The 11,783-nt window shown below is 44.5% G+C and overlaps 1 protein-coding gene across 1 annotated transcript; it reads right to left on the bottom strand.

Moving 5' to 3' along the window:
* Positions 1 to 6,356: 6,356 nt before the first annotated feature.
* On the bottom strand, positions 6,357 to 10,519 carry LOC6496094 (F-box/LRR-repeat protein 14). The gene has a single exon (XM_001960175.4). The coding sequence runs from the start codon at positions 10,185 to 10,187 to the stop codon at positions 8,553 to 8,555; it is 1,635 nt and encodes a 544-aa protein (XP_001960211.3). The 5' UTR covers positions 10,188 to 10,519; the 3' UTR covers positions 6,357 to 8,552.
* Positions 10,520 to 11,783: the final 1,264 nt, after the last annotated feature.

Below are 11,783 nucleotides of genomic sequence, written 5' to 3'. Positions count from 1 at the left end.
TACTTTATGGCGCGTCCGCCACCAAAATGGCCCGGATAAATCTGCTCCGTACGGGCATTGGCAACGAGGTCTGTACTTGCTGGGGCCAATCGCCCCGCTAAGTATCTGGATATTCATGCGGAGGCCAGACGTTCCAACGATTCAGATACTTTCTGGAGCGAATTTCGCCCCCCAACTACTTCGCTTGTCGCTCGTCGCATTCGCTCGCCCAGTGGTGGGTAGCAGAGCGAGTGAGAGAGTGCACGGGGGAGACCTAAGGGGGAAGATGAATTGAGCATGGCTGGCACTCTCACGCTCTCGGATTTCGCTCTTCCATTAGCTGGTGTTGGTGTGTGGAGTATCTGTGTGAGCCAGCTGAATGTATCTCTCAGTTGCTGAATGAGCTTGAAATGCGTTTCGAAAACATAACGGTCGCCACATCCACAGACTCAAAACAATTGCAAAAATATAGTTTTAGAAATGACAAAAATTATCATATAGATTAAATTATCAATAGAATTATCAAGAGGGATATCCAGAAACTCTATTTGTTTAAAAACTGCTTCAAAAATGTCAGCCGCAGCAGCTGGAAAGTGAAGTTTAAAAACTATTGCCTACTTTGTGGCATAGGCCGCAGATAATCAAACAGTGCCAGATAATGGCACTCCTGCTGCCAAAGGATGCCCTCCAACACACACACACACACACTCATGTGGATGCTTTGAACAGTGCATTCCATGCACATTTCATGCATTTCCTTTGTACAGGGCAACTTATCAAGTTTCCTGTCCACCAAATACCACCCCCAAAAAGCCCAGGTCCACCCCTCCGCACCGCTGCCCCCCATTAAGCATATACAATATATTCCGGCCATGTACAACTGCAGCAACTCCATCAACAGCAGCAGCAGCAGCAGCAGCAAAGGCAGCAACTGCAACAACTGCAACACAATCGCCCATCGCCATCAGCAATTCCGATTTCGATTGCATTTTTGTTGCACGCACATCATTTTTGTGTGTGGCTGTGGATAATGATTTGGTTACATTTGATTTGGTTGCCTATTTTTATGCAAAAATAATACCCTAACCTAGCCAGTAATTTACATTTTTGGGGCTAAGTGTTACTCCTGAACCGGAGAGCCAAACCAAATATTAGCTGGTCTTGTTTGAAGAATTTTTACAATTGAGTTGCGAGTTTTTGTGAAAATGAATCTGCAACACAGATGAATAAAGTCCTTTTCCATTAAAGGAAGAATGAAACCATTTATTAAACTACATTCTAATTTCTATAACCTATATTTTTGAATAGTTTTTAAGCCAAGGGGCAAGAGTATCAGCACAGTTTGTGGCTCTCCGATTATTACGCTGCGGTTGAAAGGAAGTGCTATCCTGTCTCCTGACTGCGGTGGTCAACAGTTTTTACTTATTTATGCGCTTTTTGCATTTGTTGCAACACATTTTAATATTCATTTCGGGGCGTGGCACCGTCCGGCCTTTGCAATTAACACAGAAGCGGGTTAAGGCGAAAATGGTATGGGGCATTTTGGGATATGGGATATGCCAAACGGGAAGGGGTACGGGGCTTGGGGGTAAAACGAGTCGAAAAGATCCTAAGGCGGATCAGGCTGGCTGGCAGGTGGCTGACACAGAAACCGGGGCTGCCAAGCAGCGAAGCCAAGCAACAGGCGAAGCCAACTTGCACACGGCAGAAAACATGGACAGCAACAACATGCTGCAACACCAGCAACATGCAACAAAAGCAGCAACAATGGCGAGTGCCGGACAACTCTTGACATGCATATGCAAAGGTCTTTCCCAGGTTGCACGGCTCACAATCAATTTGGAGAGACCTTCGCTCAATTCTCGCTGGGAACCCGCCAAAATGCAAATGACGAACAACAGAAACCGAAAGAGAAACACCAACAACATCAGTACGTAGAACGAGAACTTTGACGAAGCCTTTGATGTGCGCCGTTGTCGCTGACTTAACCACCCCCGTGCTCCGTGCTCCGTGCTCCTTGCTCCGCTCCGAGCTAGCACACCTTTCAGTCTCAGTCTCAGGCCCCGTAGCCCATATGGCACGCAATCTCGAATAATCAATATTTGCGAGCAGACCGGAGTAAAGAGGGCCAACAGAAAAGACCGGCTGCCCAGGTCAGGCCGAGACAGCGGAAGTCGTTGTCACATCAATGGCGACAAAGCACTTCCGCTCCTCTGTTATCGGACAAAAGGATGCTGGGCCAACTTCTTAAAACTCTGCAATTGAAGGAAAGTTTCTATAAAGAAAGTAGGGTATGGTAGAAAACGTAAAGTATTTATTACTTATTGGAATTTTATATTAAAAACTTAAATAAATTATGTTGTAGAGATATTAGTCTCTCTGTGCTTTCGGAGTATTTTTCTCAGTGTTTGATCCTTATTTGGACTTCAAATTCCCCTGAAAAAGCACACCAACTTCCAGAGTCTAGACCTTGGCAGCACATGTCAAGACCCGTGATGTTGAAAAGGGAACTCTGGGTTCTAACCAAACGACAATCAAAAAGCGTGTAGAATTTCAAGCGAGCGAGGAAGCTGAACCCACTTTTAGACGCAAAGGGCTACGATAACCCCTTATCTCTGCCAACTAGCGTAGGGTCTTTGGAATGTTTGGAGGGGAGAAGAGCCGAGGGTTTTCTGAACTGGGGCCCCTGAACCGGGGATATGTTCCCCAACGCTTAACGTTTTTCGTTACGTACGGTTTCGATTCGTTTCCAGCCCCGATCGTCGTCTGCTTTTTGTGCATTCTTCAAGTTTGTTTTGTGTCGTCGTTGTCCCCTGTTCTTCGTGTTCGGATTCTCCGTTCTCCCGTCTTCTGTCGCCTGTCTTCTGTCTTCTGGCTTCCAAGGCATGCAGTCATCGGCGACGTCGCTGAATTTCATTTCATCCAAACCGAACCAAACCAAAAACCAAAAAACCAAAACCAAACCGAACCCAAAGCGTACTGAACCAAACCGATGGTGATTCATCGAAATTAAAAATAAGTGTTTTGTATCTGTATCTCAGGTTGTTTCGCATTCGCTGATGGTGTTGTTGCTGTTGTTGTGGCTGCTATTTTGCTCACATTCCAATGCTGGCGATAGCTTCACTCTATTCCATTATGACCTAAGAATCTGTGAGACTACATAGTAATAAAAATAATAGTAATAAAAAATTTATTGTTTTTTTTATCAAATCTATAAAATAAACTATTCTTTTATTATTTCAAAGTTATTTACTTTAAACTCTAAAAACTAATTTAATATTTTTAAAACATTTACTCCAAAGGATATAAACTTTCCCCCTAAATAGAAAATCAAGATAAGCTGCCACTCTTTGGGGGAAAATCCTGGGAAAATCTCGATCCTGGCTCCCAAATTTGAGGGCCTGCACTTCCTGCTATCTCCGTTCAAGGACACCTGTTTCCACTTTCCACGCCAAATGATCCTTGGCATGCAACATCCGTCTTGTAGAGAGGCAGGTAGCTATTGCCGCTGTGATAACCTTGCAGCGATTGCAGATGGTGGTGCCGTTTTTTGTTGTCGATGGTGGTGGTGGTGGTAGTGGTGGTGGTGCTGCTGCCTCAAATATCCTTCCTTGGTCACCTTGGGCGGCATTCACGAAATGTGTATCCATGGCACGCACACATACACACATTTAAACTCACACGGGGGTATCCATGGGACACACACACACGAGGTCCGTTGTGGATTAAAATTTCTTCGTTCCTTCAACGTTTTTTTTTTCATATAAACTGAATGCATTTCCCTTGACGAAGAAGGGAGCGGAGAGAAGCAAGGAGGGGGCATTTATTTTCGGCATTTGAAGTTAGTCCTTTGAAAAAACGGGGGTTCAAATTCAAAGCGCTAGACCGAACGAATCGCAGCGAAAGGGAATGAAAACGTGCGAAGGGTTGCTCGACGGCCGCTCCCCTCGTATCCTTGTATCCTTGTATCCTGGGTGTATGAGTGAGTGCCAGTGAGTGTAAGTGAGTGTGCAGTCGAAAAAACTGGGCTCACATTTTAAAACTCCTTTGTAGTTTTCTTCGAAATGGAAAGTATATGCCACTATCCTGTAGGACAAAGGTAAGGATAAAAATGCCTTTCAAAAAATGTATTTTAATTCACAGGAAAGAAGGAATATTTATCCGAGTGCATATGAAAAGGAATACATTTGGATGCCAGACTGCCGTCGAGTCTCAAACTCCCTGTGCGACATTACTGTCGCAGCAGCAGCAGCAACAGCAACCAAAGCACGGGAGCAACATCGGCGACAGCCCAGCAGCAACATCGAATCGATTTCGGAATTCGTCTCATGGCGAGTGTGTGGAAAATGCTGATAAATGGGTCTTAGGCTTCAGATACGATGTACTTCGAACTAGGATCTCCTAGAACGTTTTCACTGCCATGGCCATGTTAATGAGACCCCCACAAGAAGGTCTGAACGCACATGGAAAAATTTACTATATTTTGTTTATATATTTATATTTTACTTTACTTACAAAGTAGTTAAAAAAAAACATTTTTTCAAGAGACCTTTTTTCCAAAATTTCTTGTACAAATTTAAATTAAAAATTGTATTTATTTTTTGGCTTATTTTCTTCGTGCTGCTGATGCAGCAGAATGCAATTGCAACTCCCCTGGATATCGTAACTACTACCAACCGCTCGGCTCTCACTCGACCCACCTTACTCACTCCTCCCGTCGTGACCGATAAGTCATACGGCCCACTCCGGTACCCAGTTCCCAGTTGCCGTTTCCCGTCCGGTGGGTGGTTGCCCGTTGGGGGTGGCTGGCTCCGTTTGTTTGCCAACGTCGACGCATTGATAAGATAGCAGCAATTGGCTGCAGACAAGGCTGAGCTGACATCAGGCGGCCTGGCCGATGGACCTGGATAGCCTGGGGTAGGGTAGCCGAAAACCATGGGAGCAGAGACCCCCGCAGCCCCACCACCTACCTCAGTATCACTTTTGTTGTTTGTTTATTGTTGTTTTTGTCGTGACTCGACGATATCTTACGGCTGCGTTTCAGAAAATTCAAAATTCATAGAATGCAAATGTTGGTTAAACAACAATTTTGCCCGGCACACGACCGCGCTACTCCCACTTCCCAGTCAGTTCCCCGATATCCAAGTTCCCCAGTTCCAGTCGCATTTTCAGTTTCCAGTCGCCAGCTGAGGCACAAACAGAAATAGAAACAGAAACTGAGACCACACCGATTCAGGTCTCGGCTAGAAAAGGAATGGGGCAGCGGGGAGGAGCCAGGTAGGTTTTAAGTCAGGTTTTGTGAGTTGAATTTTAAGTAAGACCAACTTAGAGGCTCCCCCTCCCGGCCAGTCCAGGTTATAACACTAGAAATACCCAACTTACTGGTGGGGTTTACATTGTCCCAAGATAGTAGGGAATTTCCAGGCTAGAGATGTTTTCTTTTAATGATTGAGGAAAAGTTTTTTATTTATAATGATTAGAAATAATAATACTAGGGGATTTAAGGGGCAATACACAAAAAAAATGTTTTCAATTAAATAGTTCCAGAATCAACTAAATATTTATGGAAAGTTTGTGTTATGTTCTTTTAAAAAAGTACTATATAGTCAAGGGCTTAAACAAGAAGGATTCAAAGCTTAAATCACAGAACCATACATGATGAGGATCAGATGAGCTGGGACCTGGAGCTCTTCATCCTGGGAAGAATTTAAAGCTTTAATTTTTGGGGTTTCGGCGATTGAATAAATGCAAAATTTCCAATTGGGTGGTTTCTGCATATAACAGGGCTTTCGTAAGTGGGTGTATGTGTGAGTGCACATAATCGCACACTCACACACACATACAGGCATACGCACTTGACGCATACGCACATTTAATGCAAATTTAAGCAGTTAGCAAGCAAGTAAAGCCGTTATGTGTACACAGGGATATGAAGCTTCAGTTGTATATGTGTAAATACATACATGAATACGTTTGGGCATCGATGCTTATACATAATGCAGGCAATATAAATAATTGCAGTACATAGGGCTCTGATTGTATGTGTGTGTGTGTGTGTGTGTTGGTTGCATAACCGCATATGCTATATACGCATTTATCTGGCCATATATGCTAGCATAGCATATATCGGCATCTGAATCTCTGGCTGGCTGCACATTTCATTGCAATTGCATTAGTGCAGGCCCTTTGTTCATTACAAAATGCAGACACACAGGACCCTCTCTCTCTGTATGTGTGTGAATAAAATAAATATCCCACAAAACATTTACGCAGTTTGTTGAGTAAGATAAACAGGCAACTCCCCCAGTTCGATCAATAAAAGTACTGGCATTTGTTTGATTTTTTTTTTTATACATATTTAATTTATTTTCTTTTCCTTTCGCGTCGCCATCTCTAATCGCCATCCTTTTTCAATTTATTTTGGGGGCCTTCTTTTCTATATCCTCCTAAAACAGAAATATCAATCGATCGAAAACTTAGGTCTAGGGAAAAATGGAAACTCAGTGGTTTTCAGGATCAACATAGTTAATAATATACATAGTTTGCAAAATAATTAAGGCATTCGGTATATTGCGGATCAACAAAAAGTTCATCGAATCGGGCTCATTTAACTAATTCCAAAACAGAGAAAATTGGCTTGAAAAACCTGACTTAACATTGTACATATTTCTTTAAATTTAATTTTAATATAATTTATTCTTGTTTTTTTCATTTATTTTTTGTTTTTTGTGTGGTTGCTTGAAGTATTCTCGTCGCTTCTTAAATAAAATTAATTAATTGTTTTTTAGCATTAGTTTTTGTTTGTTTATGTGGTTTTTTTTTATACAATACATTTTATATCACAATAGAAAAAAGAATTAATTCGCATATTCTTTTCAATCGTTATCGTCTCTCATTTTTCTCATTTCCGTTTTTTGCTTACTTATAAATTAAACAATAAAAAATTTACAGAATTTTCTTTAACGTTTTTTGTGTCAGTGTATGTGTGTGGTATGTGTTTACTTGTGTATGTGTTTTTAGGTGAGTTTTTCTATTAAACAAGGTTGTTTCTTTTTTTTTTTTTAAATAACTTGTGTTATTTGTAGTATCTCCCCTCGCTTTTTTTTGTTTTTGTTATTTGACTAATTGTGGCTTGACAAATTTTTAAGAACTAAGAATTAAGTTTACGCATCTTCATTAAGTGTCTACTATTAACATTGTTTTTTGCTTAAATTTTCGTTACTTCTTGTTTACGGTTTTTAATCAACTAAATTAAACGGCATAACTAACGACGCTGTACTAAACAAATTCGCAACGAGACGAGAGTGAAAAAAAACACAACAAAAAAAAAAACAATAATAATGCTGATGGAATCAAGGAGAAACATAAAAACAAAAAAGATACTAACAAAAAAAGGGAGCACACAAAGCAAGAAAAATGCGGCTGAGAGAGCCCCAAGCAAAGAGCGGAGGAGAGTCAAGTCGCAGAACAGTCTCCAAAAGAGCTTTAATTCCTCGCCCCAACTCTCCCTGCCACTATGTTTTTTTTTGTTGTTGTTGTTGGTGTTTGAGTCGCTTTTGTTTTTGTTGCTGTGGCAATGGAGGACGCTGGCTTTTGTTGCCGAAGCGTGAATTAAAATAAACTATTTAAATTTATTTGCATCTGCTTAACTGCGGCCTGCATTGCACACATACACACACAAACACGCATTCTCTCATTCATGCACGTGTGTGTGTGTGTGTGTGTGTATAAATGCGCTGCCCACCTCTCCGCCATTACTCCCCCTTACTTATCATGCGTCTCCATCGCCATGCACTTTGTTGCTGTCGGCCATAGCTGCAGTTGTTGTTGTTGCTGCTGCTTCGGCCGCTAGCTGTTTCTTTTTTTCTCTTTATTTTTTTTTTTGCCGACGGCAGCGGCTGGCTTCTCCCCTCGCTCTTGGCCAACACCTAGGAACCTGCGGCACACACACACACACACACACGCATACAGACTTAAACAAACGCAGCGAAGCCAGCTCCATGGACAGTGCTGCCAGGATGTATGCCAGAGAAAAAGATACTTTTGGAAAACTAAACTAAAGATACTTAACAGTATCTAAAGGTAGTTTTTGTAGAAAAAAATAGTTATTTAGATTTTAAAATTTAATAAAAATTATTTAAAATTGAAAATCAAGAAAATGTTTACTTTTTAGAAAAGAAAATAAATTACATTATTTGATAAAAAAAAAAGCTAAGCCAGCAACACTGTTCATGACGCCGTCTATCTCTGTCCCCCCATTCCCCAACGCAGCCTGAGTGTGTGTGTGTGTTTCATTGTTTGCTTTTTGTTGTTGGTGCGTTGTTTTCTGTTTCTCTGCCCGTTTCTACTCGATTCGTACGAAAAAAATTTAGTACAGCGCGTGGTATGGCAAACGAAAGCTATGAGTTTTCAGTGTATCTTGTCTGCCCGACATCGCTCCTTCCAGCGCCTCCCTACTCCATCCCCCCCATCCACTACAGTATCTATGTTCCCCCCTGAATCTATGTTTGGGAATTGCAAGTGATGCGCGCAGCCTCCTCCGCCGCACATGCGTTGCAGTCGTGGTGAACGCATCATCTCACCAGCCAAAGGCCCAGGTTGAGCTTCTGCAGCTTGGGCAGCTTCATGATGATGTCGATGCCCTTGGAGCTCAGCTGCGTGCAGCCGTAGAGATCGATGGTCTTTAGGTTGGTGAGGTCCTCCGCCAATGTCTGCAGTCCCTTGTCCGTTATCCTGCTGCACTGGCCGATGTTCAAGTTCTCCAGTTCGTGTAGCGCCTTGGCGATCTTCAGCATTCCGTGATCGGTGATCTGGCACTGATTCAGCGACAGGGATCTCAGCCGATACAGGCCCTGGGCTATGTGGGTGAGGGCCTGGTCGCTGATCTTGTCGCAGAAGCTCACGTCGAGGGAGTTGATGCCGCTGCCGCCCTCCGTGAGGTAGGCCATCCCGATATCCGAGATATTGTCGCAGGAGCGCAGGTTCAGTTGCTCCAGCTTGGGCATGCGCGCCAGGTGCTTCAGGCCACTGTCCGTCACCGAGACACAAAAGCTCAGGTTGATGGACTTCAGCGATGTCAGGCCCTGGGCGATGTGTCCTAGCGCCTCGTCGCTCAATCTCTGGCAGTCCTGCAGACCCAAGTACTCCAACTGCAGGTTGCCCTCGGCCGTTTCCCGGCTGAAGCCCGCCAGGTGGCCAATGCCCTGGTCGCTTATGTGCCAGCAGGATCGCAGGTTGAGGTGCTTCAGCTTCTTCAGGCCCCACGCTATGAGCAGTAATCCGGTGTTGGTGATGTTGCAGCAACCTCCCAGCTCCAGGGTTTCCAGATTCCTCAAGTGCTGAGCGATCCGGCCCAGACTCGTGTCGGTGATCTGTTTGCAGAGCGAGAGGTCCAGGGTCTTCAAGTTGGGCAGATCCACGCTGAAGGCATGTCCCAGATTCATGTCGGCCACGTTGAAGCAGCCGCTCAGGTTGAGCGATGTGAGAGCCGGGACGCCCAGAACCAGGTCCTTGAGGGAGCGACGCAGGGAGAGGATTTGGACCTTCTTGATGCCCCGCTTGACCAGACAGTTGAAGAGACTCGGGCTGGAGCGTTTCAGATGCAACTTGGCCTCCACGCCCTTCCACACGCTCTTGGCATAGGCCGCGTCCCGCCAGGCGGTGCAAACCTGGGCAGCCCTGCCCAGATCCCGCACCGGCAGGTGCTCGAAGATCTGCTCGAGGAGTTCCGGGAACAGGTTACTGATGTGTGTGCCCTCCGCGGGCGGTGGACTCTCCGGCGAAGCGGGTCTGTGCGGGTGGAGATGATGGTGGTGGTGGTGATGGTGCTGGGCATGGGCTGCCGCTGCTGCAGCCGCCGCCGCAGCTGCTGCCGCGTGCTGCAGGTAGAGCGCCGGGGGCAGGGCGGGCAGCTGATGGTGGGGCGGGCGGTGGTGCAGGGCGTAGGGCGTGAAGCGCAGCAGGTGGTGGTGTGTGGTGCCGGTGGCTCCAGTTCGTGTCAGCCCTGGCAACTCAGTCTGTTGATACAGTTCGTCCATGGCCCAGCTGGGCGCTCCAGCTCCGGCGCCACCGTTCATTCCCGATCCACTGGTAGCCGCTCCGGCTCCATTACCTCCGGCCCCGGATCCACCGCAGTGGTTATTCAGATTGTTGAGAACAGCGATCGTTGTCTGGTGATGGAAGGGCAGCAGTTCCGTGTTAGTGGCCATATCCTACTCCGCCTTCGCCTCTAGCTTGTTTCACTCGTTTCTTTTGTTATTTTTTTGGATTTTAGTTTAGTTGTGAAGATTGCTCTCTTACGTACGAGGCATTTTACAGTTTACAGTTTATATCGTGATTAAAGACTAGTAGTGTTCACTGTGGTTCACTCGCGCTAGTACTTGGTTGGGTAGTCAGTTGATTGCAAACAACTTATAGGTCCCACTGAGGTCTCTTTATGCGAAAGAGAACTTGCGCGCACAACCGAACCGGACGAAGATATTTTTGAAACTCAAAGATACTCGGGCAAGTAGCGTTGCTTATAGCCAGATACTGAGAGCAAGGACCCAGAGAGCGTTTAAATGCGTGTGTGTGTGAGAGGGCGGATTATCTGTGCGAGCAGAACGGGGCATTCAGCAATATGGCTGCCTGTGTTTCAGAGCAGGTAGCCATATACGCTTTCTCTCACACCATTTTGTTTGCTCTCTCTTGACTGCTGAGTCAACGGCGGTTTACAGCCAGTTTAGCTAGTATTTGATGCTATATTTTGATGTAATATACAAGACATATGTAATTACAAACTAAATTATAAAATAATAGCAACGTATTATATGTATTATAAGTTTTAGGATATTTTGTGTGTAAGGAAATCCTTAAATGATTAAAAGGTAATAAATATATTCGCATTTGTAGTTAACCTTTTCAGTTAAAAATGTCTGCGGCATATTTACTTCTAAAGTAGATAGGGTCAGTAGTATTGAAAGAACAAGTCATATTTAAAATTATAATGAAATAACATAATATATAGTATAATTTCTATAGCTTGTTACTACTTTCGCATCACTGTCTGCGAGAGGAATTTCCTCACTTTAACTGACTGTTAGACTGAGGGAGAACCCATGGCATGAGAGAGAGCCAAGCTCACTAACGCTGAGTGCTAGACCTGGCTTGGATTCATCTTGGTTTTGGTTTTTGGGCCCCAGCTCCATGTTTCAGGTTATTCCTCGCTCACCAAAAACCAAACTCAATGCCAAACTCCGACGCATTTGTTGTTGCTGCTTAAGTCGCTGCATTCCGAAGTCGAGCAGGTACCTGTCTTCTCTCTCTCTATCTGCACTTGCATCAGTGTGTGTGTGTGTGATCGTTTCTCGCTACCTGCGAGCAGCAACAACAACAAAACATCCAACACAATCCCGGTTTCCAGGAAAATATTAACGATAACTCCAAAAAACCTCTGCCGCACACACAGATACAGATTGTGATGCACAAATCCGACGGATGGCCAACAATAGCGGAGTTGCATTGTTATTGATACTAGGAATGCAATGCTCGCTGCCACACACGCACACCACCATATGCTCTCAGGCAGGGCCCCCTAAAAAAAGAAAACGCCGCCGTCTTCTTTGCTTTATAAAAAAAAATAAAGAAAAGGGACCAGGATCGGAAAATTCGGAAAAGGGACTATTGCGCTGGGAAAATCTGTGCCGCTACCTGACCCCGAAGGCTCACACCCGCACCCTCAATATACTATATGAGTATTAGAATCTTGAACTGTGCACTGACAGAAAATTATCCAAGATCCTGCCAGAATGTGCAAATACATAGTT

Source organism: Drosophila ananassae, chromosome 3L, assembly GCF_017639315.1.
Source record: "Drosophila ananassae strain 14024-0371.13 chromosome 3L, ASM1763931v2, whole genome shotgun sequence".
Classification (NCBI taxonomy): domain Eukaryota; kingdom Metazoa; phylum Arthropoda; class Insecta; order Diptera; family Drosophilidae; genus Drosophila; species Drosophila ananassae.
This window is presented reverse-complemented; position numbering and strand designations above follow the sequence as displayed.